The 19521-nt window shown below is 41.7% G+C and overlaps 1 protein-coding gene across 2 annotated transcripts; it reads right to left on the reverse strand.

Moving 5' to 3' along the window:
- Window positions 1-5212: 5212 nt before the first annotated feature.
- Window positions 5213-16092, reverse strand: eif4ba (eukaryotic translation initiation factor 4Ba). 2 transcript variants are annotated; one of them, XM_040115585.1, is made up of 15 exons: window positions 16080-16092; window positions 14009-14149; window positions 13157-13362; window positions 12507-12623; window positions 12191-12245; window positions 11884-12030; window positions 11520-11651; window positions 11219-11380; window positions 10737-11031; window positions 10470-10558; window positions 10029-10290; window positions 9841-9878; window positions 7802-7931; window positions 5775-5847; window positions 5213-5478 (listed from the first exon to the last, which is right to left on the reverse strand). In XM_040115585.1, the coding sequence occupies exons 1-15, from the start codon at window positions 16090-16092 to the stop codon at window positions 5401-5403; spliced, it is 1938 nt and encodes a 645-aa protein (XP_039971519.1). In that variant the 3' UTR covers window positions 5213-5400. The 2 variants fall into 2 exon arrangements, with proteins under 2 accessions (XP_039971519.1, XP_039971520.1); XM_040115586.1 differs by lacking the exon at window positions 7802-7931.
- Window positions 16093-19521: the final 3429 nt, after the last annotated feature.

A 19521-nucleotide genomic window follows, 5' to 3' on the forward strand; every position in this document is an offset into this window, starting at 1 on the left:
CAGCTTGCCCTGCCTTGAAATCCACCCCAGATAACTCCCCCCCCCCCCCTCCTCTCCTCTTACAACCCCTCTTTCTCCACTCCAAGAAGTGTTACCAAGCACAGACCCACCACTCTTTCCCTCCCCTCTCCTCTTACACTCTTCCCTGTCCCTTCCTCTCTGGCTATCCACACTCTGAAAGCATGCAAGCATACACTCACCACCTCTCTCTTCCCCCCCTTCCCCTTTCCACTTGCATATACGTCCTTCTCTTCTCTACAGCTTCTACAGACCCTCAAATGTCTCGTACGCCGCTCCGGCTCCTCACTCACAGACTCTCCAGTCTTCCCCTCTCTCTCTCTCTCTCTCCTTCTCCATCAGGTTTCCCTTGCTGTCTCCCCATGGGGGAGAAGGGGGCAGCTGTTTTGGCTTGCTGATGTCGGGCCCTTCCCCTTTCCTTTGGCTTCACTTCAGCCCCTCTCACTCTCTTCTTCCTCATGGGGGAGTGATTAGATAGAGCTTCTTTCACACACGTCATCCCTCTAGACTCTCTAGCTTTGCACATGAGAACATACTGTAGGCCTGACAGCGCTGATCCCACTTTTCCCTCCTTTCCCTCGTCTCAGCTTGTTGTGACAAAGTGAAGACATATAACTATCTGCTTGCCTGGGTTTTTGGAGAAAATGGTCCCAATGTTGAGACTCTACTTTCTGTTGTCAGTCAGGATCTCTCCATTTGTTTTTATATCTCCACCTCTGTCTTAGATGTAAACATGCTAGATGTAATTGACTCCACAGCCCTGATTGATAGGACACATGACACTCAACATTAACATCCTCTCTTTAGTCCCTCAGTTGCACGCTGCTCTCTCCACTGAAAAGAAAACAATGATAGGCTCTGTGCTTAAATCTTAGATCTGTGCTCCCCTTGTTAAATTCCTTCAGAATACAGCTCTCTCACTCTCTCTCTCTCTCTCTCTCTCACTGTAAAACACACACATACACATAACAGTATTTCCTCAAACTGGGTTCTCCAGACAAAATACAACTTTAAGCTGGAGGGTTTTAGGGCTGAGAGGGGAAAATCTCCAACAATAAGCTCTTTCTGAAACCAAGTTTTTAGCCCACAGTTAGACGACACAAAGCAGTCCTTGGTTTAAAACAGTGAGACAAATCTGTGGCTGTGAGCTAAATTAGGTGACAAACTATCAACATGCATTAGTAAATTAGGATTATCATCATTTTCAGAGATGCATCTGTAATACAGCAACGGTAAAGACATCAGCAGACAAGTGTAAATGACCCCCACAGATTATATATACAGTTAGATCCATAAGTATTTGGACAGTGACACAATTTTAGTAATTTTGCCTCTGTACACCACCACGATGGATTTGATTAAAGTGTAGACTTTCAACTTTATTTTAAGAGGTTTAAGAAAAATATTGCATTCACTGTTTTAGAATTACAGGATTTTTTATACATAGTCCCTAATTTTCAGAGGCTAAAAAGTAATTGGACAAACCAACATAATTAAAAATATAAGTATTATTTTTAATACTAAGATGAAAATGCCTGAAGTGTGGGACCCATGGACATCACCAAGTGCTGAGTTTCCTCCCTTGAGAAGCTTTGCCAGGCCTTTACTGCAGTCGCCTTCAGTTGCTGCTTGATTGTGGGTCTTTTTGCCCTCAGTTTTGTCTTCAGTAAGTGAAAAACATGCTCAATTGGGTTAAGGTCAGGTGACTGACTTGGCCATTGAAAAATATATTTCTTTGCCTTGAGAAGCTCTTTGGTTGTGTTCACAGTATGTTTTGGGTCATTATCCACCATCCTATCAGTTTTGCAGCATTTGGCTGAATCTGAGCAGATAGTTTTCATCCTACTACGTCTATCAGCAGTCACATCATCAATAAACATCGGTGACCCAGTTCCATTTGGCAGCCATATGACAGGTGATGTAGTTGGATCCCATCTTTCTGGTCCAAAGAATCTTATTCCAGAACTGGCAAAATCTAATCTGGCCTTTCTGTTCATTGTGATAAACCCTCTGTATTTACATTCATGAAGGCCTCTCTTGATTGTAGACTTTGACAGTGATACGCCTACCTCCTTGAGAGTGTTATTGACCTGGTTAGATGTTGTGAAGGGGTTTTCTTCACCAAGGAAAGATTTCTGTGATCATCCACTCTTAGTTGTCTTCTGTGGTCTTCGAGGCCTTTTGTTGTTGCTCAGCTCACCAGTGCATTCCTTCTTTTTAAGAATGTACCAAATTGTTGACATGGCTACTCCTAAAGTTTCTGCTATCTGTCTTATAGGTGTGTTTTGTATTTTCAGCCTAATGATGTCCTCCTTCATTTGCATCAACACCTCTTTGGACCGCGTATTGAGAGTTCCCATGAACAACTACCAAATGTAATTCAACTCTTGGAATGAACTCCAGACCTTTTACTTGCTTAATTTGTCACGAAAAACAAGGGAAAAGGCTGTATTTCCTAAACAGTTAATGTGATATTTTTGTTAAACCCCTTGAATTAAAGCAGAGAGTCTTCACTTCAATCACATCTTTTTGGCTTTTTTTCAAATCCACTGTGGTTGTTTACAGAAGCAAAATTACAAAAATTGTGTCACTGTCCAAATACTTATGGACATAACTGTAGATAAAATTCAATACATCATATAGGGGCTTGCGGGAATCACACTACCAGTCAGGTTGTGACTTGAAGAGGAAGGACTTTGATGATCTAAACATCAGCTACCATGCAGGGCTACACGGCAATGTCAGTCGGTTCATCAGCTACTTTTGTTCAGACTGAAATATCACGACAACTATTGATTTGCTATGAAATTCCCTGAAGACATTCTTGGTTCCCAGATGATCTATCCCTCTGACCGTGGTGATCCTGACTTTTCCTCTACAGTGCCACCAACAGCTTGACATGTATTTTTTTGAGTGAAAAATCTCAACAGCTGTTGAATGGAATCAGCACAGATGTTCATGTCCTTCTCAGAATGAATTACAATAACTTTGGTGATCCCTTATCTTTTCACCTAGCACCATTACCACGTCAAACTTTGGCCAATAGTTTTATGACTAAATACCTGCAAACCTGATTAGCAAATGTTGGCGTGCTAACATGGTAAATTAAAATAGTGAACATGGAACACGATATACCTGCTTAACATTAGCATTTTAGCTTGTCATTGTGAGCACACTGATGTTAGCATTTAACTAACCATACCAAACATACTGCCACTGCTGTGCCGGTATGTTTTTTTTTTTTTTTTTAAACATGTTTTCTTCTAGATTAAGTGAATGAAGGCGCTGGACTTTGTACAGATCTCCCATAACAGTGCCATTCTAGTCACAGAGATGTAGATAAAATTAAACTGAAGCATTTTGAACTTCATATTAACTTATAAATTGATTATATAAACATTATATGACCTTATGAAATGTTTACTCATTCACACAGGCCGTTACTTAACAATGATAATCAGCATTTTTCTGGCTCACACCCACACCTACTCCTCCTGTGGTGCCACTAAAGTTTATTATATACAATATAATCTGAAATGAATCCGCCATCACATGACCAATTTGTAACAGCTAATGAGGCCTGTTTTGCAACCACTGAGCTCGTGCGTGCACAAACTCCTTTATGAGTGAAATTATTACATGACATATTACACACTTGTTAGTCTATATTAACAGACATTTTTGATATGACACTGAGACACACACACCTGCTGCCTTCAGTGTTCCTACTGTCAGTCTCTAGTACGCTGATGTCTGCTGTGAAGAGTGGCCTGCTGTTCAGGGGTCTACAGGAGTCTTATCCCACGGCAAAGTGAGTACCCTCTGTGTGTGTGTGTGTGTGTGTGTGTGTGTGTGTCTGTGGGGGACATGGGGCTCAGCAGGATCCCGACCAGCTGCCACCAGGAGCCTGACGCTTAGCAGGGGGCTGAGACTGAAGAAACACCGTGGCCTTTTTCTGCCTCACGGACCACACCAGGAGAACAGTTAGCGGAGAAAAATACTTTGTTGTTGTCACACATACAAGCGATGCATCTGATGATGCAACTCGCCATCCAGCGACTAAAAGGGGTTTCACGGTTAATCTTAAATGTCATGCTGTCACAAAGTCAGATGAGTATGGGCAACAAAGTGAAGCTACTGCGTCACACTTTGGCCTGTCTGTAAATATTAAGCTATTAGAGAATCCCTTTTTTTTTTAACCCTTGACCTGAAGCTCCCCAGTAATACATAGATATGCAATTACCACATACTATTAGAATGTACATAATGACCCCCAATTTATTGCAAATTGGAAGTTCATGTAATCTCACGGAAACCCTCACGCCCTACCACAAGCCACCCCAGACTTTCCCCAAATATTTGTATTCCTCACTTTAGGAAGAGTGAATGATTTGGACAGCTGCAGAGAATCTTTAAGACGGCTGGAAAGGAGACCATTTTGAGCCTTTAATGGATGTGATTATTTCATCAGGTGTAGAAATAGAGAGACATCTGTACAATGATTGGGGATATTAGTAATGGCACTTGATTGATTCTCAGAGCGAGGATCCCGTAGCCGCTGCTTTTCCTTAAGTATCAACGTACAAATCAGTCCTGCAATACTGTAGTCTATGAATTACACAGTCCTCTCTTGTAACACTCTGTCAATCATTTCAGTTCGGAACAAATTCAATCAATGATTTGTTGAATGGTGCATACATGAATTAAAAAAAAGGTTTTCAATTAGTAACCAAGTCTCAACATTCATGACTGTTAGTACTGGAAGACAGGATTTTCTTTACTAATTTCCACGAATAAATTTGCTAAGAGATTGATTTTAAAACAAATTATTTAGTAATGAATAAAAAGATTAAATATGATTAATAATTATGCATTTAATCTAGGGATTATGCAAGTCAATAAGTAAAAAACTGATAAAAATTTTAAAAAAAGAAAAAAAAAAAGGTTCCACTAAGTGAGCTACATCTTGTCATAAGCTCCAACCTTACCATATTTGTGATCCACAAATATACAAATTCATTTTTTTCCCCACTTTTTCCATTTATTTATTACAATTAATTCAATGTTATCCATCACTTTTCCATGTGTCAGCTACTCCTTTTTCCATTTAAAACAAGTCCAGTATGTGACTATTCTTTAGAACCTGAAAAGTCCTGAGAGGGAGGGAGGGAGGGAGGGGGGGTGTTGGGTGGAGGAGGGGGTGGGGGTGGGGGTGAAAATAAAGGACAGGTTTGTAGGAGGAAAGAACGGAGGGAGTTATGTCCTCCCAGGAGCCTCTTCTGTGTGACAAGATTTTTCATAAACTATGTGAGATTATTTTGTTCTGCATTCATTGTTTTCTCCTCTTCTTGCGCTTCTGGGCCCTGTCTCGTTAATTTCTCTCTATTCGACGTCCTCAGCGTCTTCTCCTTGGTCTCCATCCATTAGCAAAGCGGCGTACTTACTGGCTGAGCTGAACTTCTGAAAAAAGACATAAGGCAGAACCTCGATCAGTAAAGTAGCATTGGATGCTAAGCAAACAAGGCATATACAGGAGGAAAGATGTCAGGTTTCTCAAGGAGCATGAAACAACATTGATCCATGTCATTGAGGGACCATGATTTTATGATGAGGGGCTATTTATCTGAAAAAAATAATGTTCTTAACAACTACAATGTACAGAAGGAGCTATGGTAAATCTACTCTAGGCTTAAGGGAGACCTGTAACTGAGGAAAAAGGTTTAGTCACATTTTGATGTCCAGCCTTAAGGACTTACGGGGGTTGGGGTTTCTTCGTATTTCTTTGGCTCTGGAGGTGGTCTGGAGTCTCGGTCTCTTCTGTTATCCTTTCTACAATCAGAATGAACACTGAGGTTAAAATTTATTGAATGGGCTAAGCGTTGAGATGTTATCCCTTGCTGTGAATCGTCAAAACCACAGTTAAAGACAAGCAAAAAGGAGCACAAATTATGCTTGTACTCATCTTCTGAACATTATCTACAATTAGACACACAAGTATTTGGACAGTGACACAATGTTGGTAATTTTGCTTCTGTAAACCACCACAGTGGATTTGAAACGAAGCCAAAAAGATATGATTGAAGTGAAGACTTTCAGCTTTAATTCAAGGGGTTTGACAAAAATATCACATTAATCGTCAGTTTCATGGCCAGGTGTGGCCTGTTCCTTCGTTATTTCATGACAAATCAAGCAAATAAGAAAGGTCGGGAGTTGATTCCAAGTGTTGAATTTGCATTTGGTAGCTGTTCATTGTAACTCAATACGCGGTCCAAAGAGGTGTTGATGCAAATGAAGGAGGACATCATTAGGCTGAAAAACAAAACAAACATATCAGACAGATAGTAGAAACAATTTGGTACATTCTTAAAAAGAAGCGATGCACTGGTGAGCTCAGTAACACCAACAGGCCTGAAAGACCACGGAAGACAACTAGTGGATGATCACAGAATTCTTTCCTTGGTGAAGAAAAACCCCTTCACAACATCTAGCCTGGTCAAGAACACTCTGAAGGAGTTAGGCATATCATTGTCAAAGTCTTCAATCAAGAGAGGCCTTCATGAATGTAAATACAGAGGCTTTACCAGAAGGTGCAATCCACTGCTAATACTCAAGAACAGAAAGGCCGGATTAGACTTTGCCAGAAAACAACTAAAAAAAAAACAACTGCCCAGTTCTGGAACAAGATTCTTTGAACAGATGAATCCAAGATGAATTCGTACAAGAAAGATGGGAAGAGAAGAGTATGGAGAAGGAAAGGAACGGCTCATGATCCAAAGCAAACTACATCACCTGTCAAACATGGTGGAGGCAGTGTTATAGCATGGGCACATATGGCTGCCAATGGAACTGGGTCACTGATGTTTATTGATGATGTGACTGCTGATAGACGTAGTAGGATGAATTCTGAAGTGTAAAGGGCTAAACTATCTGCTCAGATTCAGCCAAATGCTGCAAAACTGATAGGATGGTGGATAATGACCCAAAACATACTGTGAACGCAACCAAACAGCTTCTCAAGGCAAAGAAATATATTTTTCAATGGCCACGTCAGTCACCTGACCTTAACCCAATTGAGCATGTATTTCACTTCCTGACAACAAAACTTGAGGGCAAAAAGACCCACAAACAAGCAGCAACTGAAGGCGACTGCAGTAAAGGCCTGGCAAAGCATCTCAAGGGTGGAAACTCAGCATTTAGTGATGTCCATGGGTCATTTACTGCAAAGGATTTTCATCTTAGTATTCAAAATAATCCTTATATTTATAAGTATGTTGGTTTGTCCAATTACTTCTTGCCTCTGAAAATTAGGGACTATGTATAATCCTGTAATTCCTAAACGGTTAATGCAATATCTTTGTTAAACCTCTTAAAATAAAGCTGAAAGTCTACACTTTAATCACATCTTGATGGCTTCATTTCAAATCCATTCTGGTGTACAGAGGCAAAATGACTAAAATTGTGTCACTGCTCAAATACTTACATACTTAACTGTACATGTTGCCTGGCACCCAGTTCACACCCTGCTCAGGCCTCAATTTCAGGAGAGAGAGGAAAAAAAAAAAAAACCCAACTCAGAAATGTCCTGGATTTTACTTCTAATTGATGTTGTACTGTTGAGGTTCCCTGCGCTACATAACAGGTGTTTTGACCATTTGGTGTAAAAAGGGAAAGCATTAAAATATACACACCAGAAATCCTGATGTTCTTGTATTCCTATGCCTAGTAAATGTCCTCCTGCCTCTCTTAATAAGCTCTTTGGAGTTGCTAGCTTAGGATGGCTGACCTGTCTGCCTCCTTTCTTCGGTCTCTGTTGGGCCCCTCTCCTCGACCCCGCCCTGCTCCAGGCCCTGTAGGCCCCCCTCGTGCCCGTGGGGGCCCCCGGTCCCGACGCACACCGTCAGCCTTGTTCTCATCTTAAAGGAGAAGCCAGACAGTTGAGTGAAGGGAGGTTGATGGACTTTATGCAGTAGACTACACTCACAACACACTGCAGCATCAAAAGCCACTGGGTTGGATTCAAAAGGTGTTAGTCACTGATGTAGGGCCAAATGAGAGGTGCACAACTGCTTGAATGCAAGCTGAGTCTGTACAATGGAACCCATTTCTTTTAAATTTGATATTGGCTTCCAAGTTATGCCAAAGGTTTCTAAAACAATCAGAAAAGTAAGGCCAATTCTGACACGGCAATGCAGATAATGGACATTTTGCTTGAGTTTGAACCTAAGATTTCTTTTTTCTTTTTTAAATTATGTCAGAATTGTGGTGCATTTGTATATGGTGCATGTTTTGCATTCAGCAGAAAGATAAGCCCATGACCTGCTCTTGTAGACATGTTCTCTTTGCCAAATATATTTACTATGATATAGTTACCAAACTGTGTGAAACTTAAGCAAAACAGCTGCTCTTACACCTCATCAAGTGGGTGAGCTGGTCTCGATGAAAAAAACAAAAACAAAACACTGGAATTCTCTAATATAAACAATAACACTGCGAATGTATAATAAGGAATGAGGCTGTTAAATATTCAACTTCCTGTCTGCAGAGTGAAGTTCTTACAGCTTTTATGGACTTCACTAAATGAACTGAAAACCCCAGATTCCTGTCGCCTTTTCTGGACCACACAAGAGTTTGAAACCACCTTCATATCAACATTCAGGGTGAATGATCATGAAAAGAAATTTTCAAAAGAGTGTGCGAATGTCCTTAAAAAACAAACTCAAGAAGATGCAGCATCAACTAACCGAAGCTGTCAAGCCAGTCCACAATCATCAAGGAAAAGAAACAAGGACACTGCGTAGATTGTGGACAACAGTCCCAAATGGAATTTTATATATGGGCAGTCAGATGTTTAAAAAGAAATTACACTTTCAGATACAATCTAAACAGGTTGAGTAGAGAACTTTTTAGACAGACTTATATCAAAGCTCTAGAAATAGTAATGCCAGTTGGTCCATAAGTCAAAAGTCTTTGATCCAGAGTTAAATATCTCAAAAACTATTGGCTGAACTGCCATGAAATACAGTTTATGGATGCCAGCAGAAGAATCCTAGTGACTTGGTTGTGTGCAAATCTTTGACCCTGTTATTTGTCACTGCGCCAATTAATAGGTCAAATATTTTCCACTCATCCAACACTTCAGTTCATGAAAGTATACCTTTAAAACTAATGACTGAATTCCCATCAGCTATAATTGGAAATTAATGCTGACGTTTATTATGCTCACATTACAATGTCACCATACTACACAGTCTTAGCATGAAAACATCCAATGGCTGTGGACATGCATGCTAACATGCTTACATTAGCTTTTAGCTCAAAGCATATAAGAGCCAAAGAACAGCCGAGGCTGATGAGAGATGAGCCTAGTCTGACAATGTAGAGTCAAGCCTGAATGGAAGAGTCTGAGATGTCTTAAAATGGCCACTGTACAGAGAATAAACCGTCTTGATAAACATAACTTGGCTTTTCCACTGGTGCCAATCTTTGCATTTTTGCTTAACTAGTGGTAGGAATCTAAGAACAGCAAAGTTGTGTGATGACCTGTACAGTACCCAAAGGGTTGCTAATGTGGCTGACGACTATTAGTCTTTTTCATATCAAAGTCTCCATTATAACATATTTATGAAGATGTATGCAAGTGTTTTTTGTTTACATAAATGTGTCCCTTCTTCAGTTTCCTTTTTTTTTTGTTGAGTCCTTTTATAGTTGTGTGTGCACGCGAGTCACACTGTCTGTTGGTTGTTCAATTTTATTTGAAGTCTACAGTGGGGTTTGGTTAGGGTAAAATCCCCATTGCGCCTAGCACTCATCAGTAGGCCTTACCCTTTCCAGATCCTCTTTCATCTGCAGAACTTGAAGAGCTAAAGAGAAAGTAAGAGAAAAGTTAGTCAGGTATACAAAGCACTGATAAGTTTAACTTTTCTAAAGCATACATGCTTCAGGAGCACTTTTTGAACCGCACATTCCTGAAAGGCTTTCTATCATACTGTATGTCCTAACTGTATTCTCACCTGAGCTTGGGAGGAGCTGAACCACCTGGGGAGACAGGAGACACTGGAGGTCGTCCATCACCCTCACTAGAGCCTGTGCTGACTGCACTTCTCTTGGCCCAGGCATTCTCCTTGGGAGGAGGTGCAGGCATCACTTTCAGTGGCTCCTTGGAGGAGCTGGTAGAAGGGGGGCGTGAGGATGGCCCAGGGGAGGAAGGTTCACCTTCTCTCCCACTGAAAACCTCATTCTCCCCGGAGCGCTCGCTATCTCGACACCGGGACCCTGATAGAAGAAAGAGGAGCATAATGTTTAATTAAAGTCCTGAACTGATAGAACAAGACTTCAGTAATAAAAATGGAATGCAGGCACGGAGAAGTGCAATACTGCTTCTTCAGGTTAACAGGGAGAAACCAGAATTCTGCAGGCCAGATGTATAAAAATTAAATGCAGAGATATCTCACCCCTTCCAGAAGTGCTTCCTGGCTGTGAAGACTCACTTCCTGTGCGAGATCGCTCAGTATGAGATTCCTCATTGCGCCAGCTAGGGTCCCTGAAAACAAAGAAAAAGCTTACAAAATTTCTTCCTGAAATATATTTAAGCATAAATAATAAACTCCTTATAAAACATGGAATATTTAAAAACTGTACATTAACTTTAAGAATATCACAAAATAAGCTGCCACCACTTTATCAAAATTACTTAATAACAATCCATGTCAACCCCTGACCTGTCCCGCATCTTTCTGTCGGGTCCCCGGCCTTTGTCCTCCTCCAGCTGCCTTTGCAGTCTCTCTTCCTCTTTCTTCAGCCTCTCCTCTACCTCCCTCTCCTTGGCTGCTGTATCAACTGGCTTGGCCCCACCAAAGATGGATGAGGCCCTGCTGCTGGAAGTTGGAGCTGCAGCGGGGGAAGTACCACCGCCACTGCCACCGCCACCGCCACCACCGCCGCCACCACCACTACCTTCCTCCTCCTTGGGCACGCTACGGGGTTTCAGGTTCAGCTTGGGTCTCTGTTGAGGAGCTGGAGTGAGCAAAGGAAATAATATTAATATGGGGTGGTGTGACTGTGAATATCAGAAGAAGATGATGTTAGCACAGTCAAACATTTCTTTGCCAAAAAACAAGCTGAATTACATACTGATGACTTTGAGATTATCTGTTTATAAATAATTCCGATCAAACGTAGTAATAATATATTGAACTCTCACCTCTCTCTTCACGCCTCTCATCCCGTCTCTCGTACCGGTCTTCACGGTCGCCGTAACGATCCCTGTCCCCATAACGATCATTGCTACCCCGACTGTCATCATAATCACGGCGGAAGCCACTGCCAAAGGCACGACGACCTCCTCCACCACGAGAGTCATAACCTAGCAGGACAGCAGGGGGACAGGGGAGAAAATGGGTAAGAAAATTTTTTTTTTTTTACAAAAAAAGATTTTACAGTGAGGGAGCAGCCAAAAAACAAGTTATAATGAACAGAGGGCCTTAACAAGCACAACTAATCACCTCCTCTGTCATAGTCTCTGCGATCCCTTTCGTCATAGCGATCCCGATAGCGCTCTCTTCCTCCGTCATAACGATCACCGTCCCGCCGTGGTCCATCTCTGTAACGATCTGACTCGTAACGGTCCCGTGATCCTGGAGGAATTGTAAGAGGATAACGTTTCACATATACAATTCCCCTGCCAAAGATCTGTTGGTCTGGCTGGCTTCTGATTGTACATCAAACAGAAGTAGTTAGATTGGGATTGACACCAGTGATAGTAAGAAGTAAATCCTTTCTATCCAAAACTGCTAAGAGAAAAATCCTGGGGTAAGGTGTGAAATCAGTATGGATGTTGAAGCACAAACAAAGCCATTTCTGACTCACTCTCTCCAAAGGCATCATCCCTCCTGGGAGGTCCATCATCGTTGTCCGCACTTGGCCGAGCTCTCCAGTCACTGTCTGTCTTGTCAGGACCCATGTCTGCCATCCGTCCACCCCTGTCTCGGCCTCCCATAGGACCACTGTCTCTCTCTGAGGTGCAAAGAAGAAAAGAAGATGTAAAGTTTAATAATAGAATATGAAGGTTGAGTGGTATACTTCGTTTTGCTAAATTACTACAGGGGCGAAGAGGAGCCTTGCAGTGGTGTAATAAGGCCAGAGAAAGTTTCAGAAATAAAAGTTAGCAGTTTACCTTTATCATTAGACTGGTCTGCAATATCCACACGGATCCTTCGGTTTCCCAAGTTCTGTTGGCATGAACAGATAGAGGGGACAAATAGTTAGTGATTTTCCTATATATATATATTTTTATGAGATAAGGAAACTGACTCATCTCTAGCAAAACGGTGGATCTTATTTTTATCTCTCTTTTGCAATGCAGCCAATAAAATCTTAATCTAAGATTTTAATGTGCATACAATGATGGGGAACTTGTACAGTAGTACATCAGCTTTAGTAAAAATAAAAATGCAAAAATATGACACCCAACTCTTGCTACATCCTCTCACCTCCTCATTGAGACTGAGGGCCCTCAAGAGGGAGTCCACATCATCAAATTCAGCATAGCCAAAGCCCTTCAGCCTCTCTGGGTTACTGGGCTCTCGAGGCAGACGCACTGCACTGATCTGGAGTGAAGACAGTGACAGAATAACATATGAAACAGAGAATGCACTGATCTGGACCCCGCACTGTAAAGTTCACCCAAATAAGATCAGGAATACAAAGAGTAGTATGCACATGGGAATTATGGAAGAAACTGGTTGAATGTGGGAAGGAGGGCATTCCTGATGGCAGGCATTAGCAGACTACATGGAAGTAATTGAGTGATATTTTAACCAAAAACTCAATGTTTTCTGGCCACCCTCAGACTTGCTGTTACTGAAAACAAAAGTATTCTTTAATCACCCCCCACGCACCCACCCAACCACCGACCCACCCACACGACAAACAGGCTGAGCAACATTAGATCCTTACTTAAAGATCTGTTTACAGATACAAGAATTTACAGGTCCTGTAAAGAGCAATAAAGACTGCAACTGAAACTGCCACTTGAGTTTCACTGGCTTTGCTGCTTTGCAAAACAAAGTGGTGCAGCAACTGTAACCATCAAGTGCTATTTGTTAAATGCCCCACAACTACATGTGCTTATTACACCTACTGCCAGGCCGCGGAAGAAGTCTTTGATCGAGTCTTCAGTGACTTCATAGGGTAGGTTCCCTAGGAAGGCTGTGTACGGCGGGCTGCGGGGCAGTCGGGACCGGTCGATGTTGGGTTCACGGGCTGAGCGAGGTGCTGTGGGCAGGATCGAGCGGTCAATGGGCGGTGCCCGGTACGTATCCTCCTCCGTGTGCCACGAAGTTGAGACTGGAGAGATGAGCAAGGTTAAAATTTCAAACAAATACCAACGTCAAATAGGGTGCATCTAACAATTATTTTCATTATCGATTAATCTGATAATTGCTTTTTTTGTCTATAAAATGTCAGAAAATAGTGAAAAATTATTTCACGCAGCCCAGGATGACGTCTTCGAATAAAGTAAAATTCACAATACGACATCAAGAATATGAAATGAAACTGCCCTGAAATGTAATGCAAGTACTTGTATGGTACTTTTTTGTCTGTAAAAAGAACCATCAGAATTATGATGTTAAGCATCACATACTTAATCATATCCATCCAGAGAGCAATAGTTCATAGCTGGTAACAGAAAAATCATTGAATATATCTGACAAACCATATTCAGTCGTTGATAATATGGAGTTTTGATGATTAATTTAACATCTAAAGGCCTAAATCCACATTATCCACCCGGCATTTAATATTCAAAACTGCCATCCAAAATCTGTACGAACATTCTTTAATAAATTTTTATTTCTCTCCTGTCTAGTTAGTTAGACAGCCCAAGCAACAGAGAGATAATACTGATTTTACTATAGTTAGCTGGATAAATGCAAGACAGATGCTAGGTAAGCAAGATAAAGACTATGTGTGTATTTCAGTGCCAACTCACCATCTCCGTCCAGGTCGTCGGTCTCATCGGCCCAGCTAGTGGACTTAGTCGGGTAGCTGGGGGCCACACCGCTGCCTCCACTGTCCTCTGCCAAGAAGTCAGTCAGAGTGAGGGTCTTCCCCTTCTTATTCTTCTTCTTACCTAGAGGAAAAATGAACACACAGTACATAGTCAGCCAGAAACATGCTTTGTCATGGATTAATTGCTCACATGGATGTCTGCCTGCCCACCTCCGTAATAACATTTTTTTTTTTCAACTTTCATTAGATGCATTTAAAAACACACACACAGTGAACTTGGAAATAGCTGCAGATGTTACCGAAGGAATATAAAAAATAGTGTCAAAAACTCTACGGCTTCACTAAGCTCGTATCAGCTGACTTTGAACAATTCACAGAAAAACATTACAAAATGTAGTAACTGAAGAAGTGAAATGTTGCACCGCTTCAGACTCACACTCAAAATAACAGTAACAGTCTGGGTTTTCAAGAGAATTGTGTGCACGTCTCCACTCATGTGGACAGCTGCATCTCTGACAGACACAGACAAACACTATTTGTAGAGCTCAGTAGTAAGATGTCGTCCATTCAAGCAAGATAAGACTGATATGTGAGTAAAACAACACATATTTTTCTGTTGAAAAGCAAACACGCAGGGTGTGGTCTGCCTGTCCAACTGTCACAGTGCAGGAGGTCAGAAAAGGTTCATCCCTAATTTGTTCAACCCCAAGAGTCAGTGGTGACACGTTTAAACCATAAGGCTGCATGTTTCAAGGGATGTACCTCGGAGTTTAAATCAATGAATCCTGTATCCATTGCAGAACATTCCTCAGTTTCTTTTTGAATGACAAACAGCTATCAGTTGCCCCTGGGGGGCTTCACACACAGTTCATAGAGCAGTTCTGGTTTGTTTTGGTCTAAGGCTGTAAATGGCGAGCGACAAAGCTGGCTGTGAGCTTTATTGTGAAAATCCCAGCTGTCAGGACATTCTTTACACACATCGTTGCAAAACCTACACACAGAGATCAACACAGATGGTTTACGGCTCTCTCTATGTACATATTGCTAAGTCATTGTTTACAACTAACAGCCCTCATTTACTGGCCTAGACTGATTGTGCTCTTTAACACAAACAAATAGCATACGGTTTAGCAGCTTTCTTAGCGCTCCGCACTAATGTAACATTAGCACGCTGGCGTAACGTTAACTTTTGGCAGCGCTGACTTTTGCTAAAGCTAAATTAGCATAACAGCTGCTAGGTCCAACAGTTAACTGTTACGCTAACCGTACAGGTTGTTTGCTTGCTATCTACGTAGGTCGCTTTTGTCTTTATGCGGGCTTAGTCAGCAAAGGACTGCTGACGGGGGAAGTATCCCTGCTTAGCTGGCTAGCTTTTAGGGCCTAGTGCACGCCGCAGCGCCAGGATCCAAGTGCGCCATCAACGGGGCAGGACTCGGCCGTCCGGACGGGACACCTCAAAGTTGTTAAGCTGCCAGGGAAGTGTTTAGGATGCGACCCAACAGGCCAAGATGCCCAATTTCAAAAACACACCGACACCAGAAAGCCAGGCTGCACACGTGGGGAGACTCCCCGGGCAGCCTGGACCCCTCGGCCCAACCCCTCCTCCACGAATCGCGCTTGCGCCCGGTGCTTATCCGCTCTGAGCGCCACGGCGAGCTCCGCTACGGACATATAATGTGCCAGCTCTGCACGCAGTTAAAAACATTTTATAACATGTCACACACTATCCAATCCACGTAAAACCGTGTAAACTCAAATGCCGACACCGTGAACGCCGCAGTAACATTTTTCACAGGAAGAGACCGCATGTTATCTGTAGGTTAAACTGTTCAGATTGTGCTAGTCGTTTCGTTCATTCGCCTTCCTCCAGCAGCCACGTCTTTACCGGGCCAAAGCAGCCGATAAACCTATTTATACACGCGGGACAACGACGCTAATCAACAAGACGAGGCGTAAACAATCCTTAAACTTAATGTGTTTAATTGTTTCGACGTATAAACCTCTGAAATTCCTCCCAGCCGACCCAGATCGTTCACCCACATAAACCTCACCTGACGCCGCCATGTTGGAGAGCGAGTTCGTAGTATTTCCCGGATGAAGGCGTCAGAGGTTTATTATCGGGGGCGCGCACCGCCGTTCACGGGCCTGTCCGCCTCCTCCCTTGTTTGCCTACTGGGCCACATCTGCTCAGTTACAGTGACTGATGTTTCTGATGCGCTAAGTTTGTCTGTCACTGAACTAGCTGTGTATATCACCGTTGATCGCTTATTTTATAGCAGTCTCATAATCCTTGGACCTAAAACCCCTATGCAGCTCCGTTTGCTTGATATTCTTGGTATGTGCATAGACATAGATATTACATCATTGGACTGATCCATTATCTTGTAAGGAGAATTTTAGCTAAAGGTGATGCTTATTCTAACAACTTTATGTACTGTAGCATAGGTAATCTATAACAATGCATCACATTTTATGAGATCTTCACATATTATTAATATCAATTCTTTATCTGCATACTAGCCTCTGCAGCTGTCAAATGAATGCAGTGGAGTAGAAAGATACATTTTTCTTCTGAAATGAAAGTATAAAATAGCATAAGATGGAAATACTCAGCTGAGGTATGAGTACCTGAAAACTTTGGCTCATTACTGAAGGTGTGCTCAAATACTTGAGCAGTTTTTTTGGTAAGTACTTGAGTATTTCGTTACTTTCCATCACTGACAAGTATGTGTGGTTATGTGTATGTGCTGAATGCTTTTACATTTTTTATATAGCTGGATAAGAGCAGGATTAAAAGGAATACATTATTCAAATGTTGAGTTTCAAGCAAATATTGAAAAAGAGAAATCTACTCTTCTTAATAATTTTCGACAACAAAAAATTGAATATGGTGAGATACTAAGTGATAATGAGGGAAAGAATAAAATACAGAAACTGTATAATCTGTTAAAGAAACAAATTATGCTTTTAATAAATGTGCAAACCAGTGGGCATCAGATTTACGGTTAGCTGCAGATGAATTGGACTGGGATTCTGTTTGGTACAGTGCAAAGCGTCCCTTTAGATCGGGAGGTTAATAATTTGACGCAATATAAAATCTGTACTAGACTGTATAGTACACCTCAAAAATGACTGAAGATAAAAAACAGTGGTTTATGCACTAAATGAAGAAGAAGAAAACATGGATATTGTTTCACTTACTGTGGGATTGTGATGAGATATGTTGGCTTTGGACAGTATTACAGGATATCCTTACTTATAATAATATAATATAAGTTCCCCCCGGGCATATGTTTATTGCAAGAGCTTACAAATCATGATCTCTCTGCTTGGTAAAAGCATTTGTTGATTATTTTGTGTATTATTACAAAAAAACAAAAAACAAAACAACGAATACTAAAAAAAATGGGTAGAAAGTCATGTGCCGTCCATTCAGGGGTGGGTTAATGAGGCCACAAAGCAAATTAAGATGGCAAAAATGGCACATAGCTTAGACAACAGGTGAGGTGAATAGCAGACAACCAGGGGTGGAAGTAACGAGTTACACTTACTCTCGTTACTCTAACAAAGTCTTTTTGTGTACTTGTACCTTTTGGATTACTTTTAAATATTCAGAAATGTCACTCTTAAGTATTTTTAACTTAGCTGTTTTACTTAGCTACATTTAAAGTCGAAATCGTTGCAGAGTACAAACGAAAGTCACATGATGAAGGTGTGATTAATCGTGTGAGAAGGCCCCAAATGAAAAGAGCCACATCAGCCGCTGCAGCGGCGAAGGAGCTGCCGGTGAGTCTGCAGCATCTCCGTCTGTGGCCGCTGGGGGGCAGAGCTTCCGTGCTCTCAGCTCACGGTCTACATACATGGTCTAAATGTTTACATCCGCTGACCCAGGGTCAGGGGGTGTGAGGGATGCGCCAGCACCTGGGCTGGGTCTCACTGTGCCATAAAATGAAGGGTGACGGTGTCATTATGCGTCCCTGGCATTGAAATTAGCATAGATTTTAAAAAAAAAAAAAAAAATTCGCTTCTGCTTTAATTAATCACCGATTTAGTGCACCACCCGGCGACCACGGCAAGTGTCCTAAATCAAGCGCCCTTGCCACGTTGCCTGACCAACAGGTGCGTGCTGCGAGCAGTGTCAGCAAGGCTAAGACGCTAGCTCCCTCGCCTGTGACTGTGCAGCACCTTTCCGCGGTGACACCAGAGAGGCTGAGGGCTACCGGTTGTATGGTGCATTGAGAGTGACCGGGCAGAGAAGCGGGGCTCGGGGCAGATTGTGGAGGACTTCGCGATGCACCAGAGACTCGCAGAGCGACGCTCGGTCGGGAGCGTTCAAACAAATGACAACTCTGCGTAGCGCTTTGCCCGTTTTGCTCGGCTGCAGTCGCTGTGGAATTAACGTTGTCTATACGTGGTGTATGTGTCATGTATACATCATTCTATAAGAAGGGGCAGCTATTTGATTTATCCAGCTTAATAGTGCTACATAAAGTCTGTGGACACTCGTAACTGTGTCCAGGTGTTTCTGTTATTTATTATTTCATCTGTCGTTTTTTTTAAAATTTTGTCCACCCCATTTGTGCCAACAGCACCACACACTTCATCATAACGTTGAATGGACAACTCTCTGAAACAATTTAAATAAAAAAAAATAACCTTCACGAAGGCAGGATTTGTTTCAGGACTGTTCGTTAGACTCCCATTAGTTTTAGCCGGATGTAACTAATAAACTGCCAAATGAGTGTAGCTTTGTAATTATCAGCTGTATGGACAGACTGCAAAGTTGTAATGGTTGCTTTCGGTGCAGTTTTCACCTGGGAAAAATACCAGTGCATATACACCTGGTAGCAATTAGGTGTAAGTAGTTTTATCATATATCATTATCAGCATATAAAAATCTTCACCCCCCCCCCAACCTTTCTATAAATGTAATGCAGTAATGTTTACTCAGACCACATTTTCTTTTAAGTAACAGGACTCTTACGTTTGTACCATTTTCCAGTACTTTCCACCCCTGCAGAGAATGTGGAGCCTACTGCAAGAATATTTATTCAGTGAATTCCTTTGTTTGTCATAATTTTCAATGGGCAACGATTATTTCTTTTTTGTTGTTGTCTTATTTGTTGTAATGTCCTGTGATATTTTTGTGTTGTTTTTAATGTTTAAATGTGAGGAAAAAAAGAAGAAAGATGTCCCCCAGTGTGGTGGTGGATTAAAAAAAAAAAGACAACATTAAAAGGGAGCTAACAAAAATCCAGGCTTCACATTCTTCACAGTAAGTGAAACAATATCCGTGTTTTCTTCTTCATTTAGTGCATAAACCACTGTCATGTTTCTTCATCTTCAGTCATTATATCTGAAACGTGATTCCTTTTAAACTTTGTTTTTCAATCAGAGAGGACTATGATAGTTTAATAAATATGACAACAACCTATCAAAAAACATAACATGCACATACTTATGTTGTATGTAACAATGCACAAGAGTCATGAC

This window comes from Xiphias gladius, chromosome 21 (genome assembly GCF_016859285.1).
Source record: "Xiphias gladius isolate SHS-SW01 ecotype Sanya breed wild chromosome 21, ASM1685928v1, whole genome shotgun sequence".
NCBI lineage: Eukaryota > Metazoa > Chordata > Actinopteri > Istiophoriformes > Xiphiidae > Xiphias > Xiphias gladius.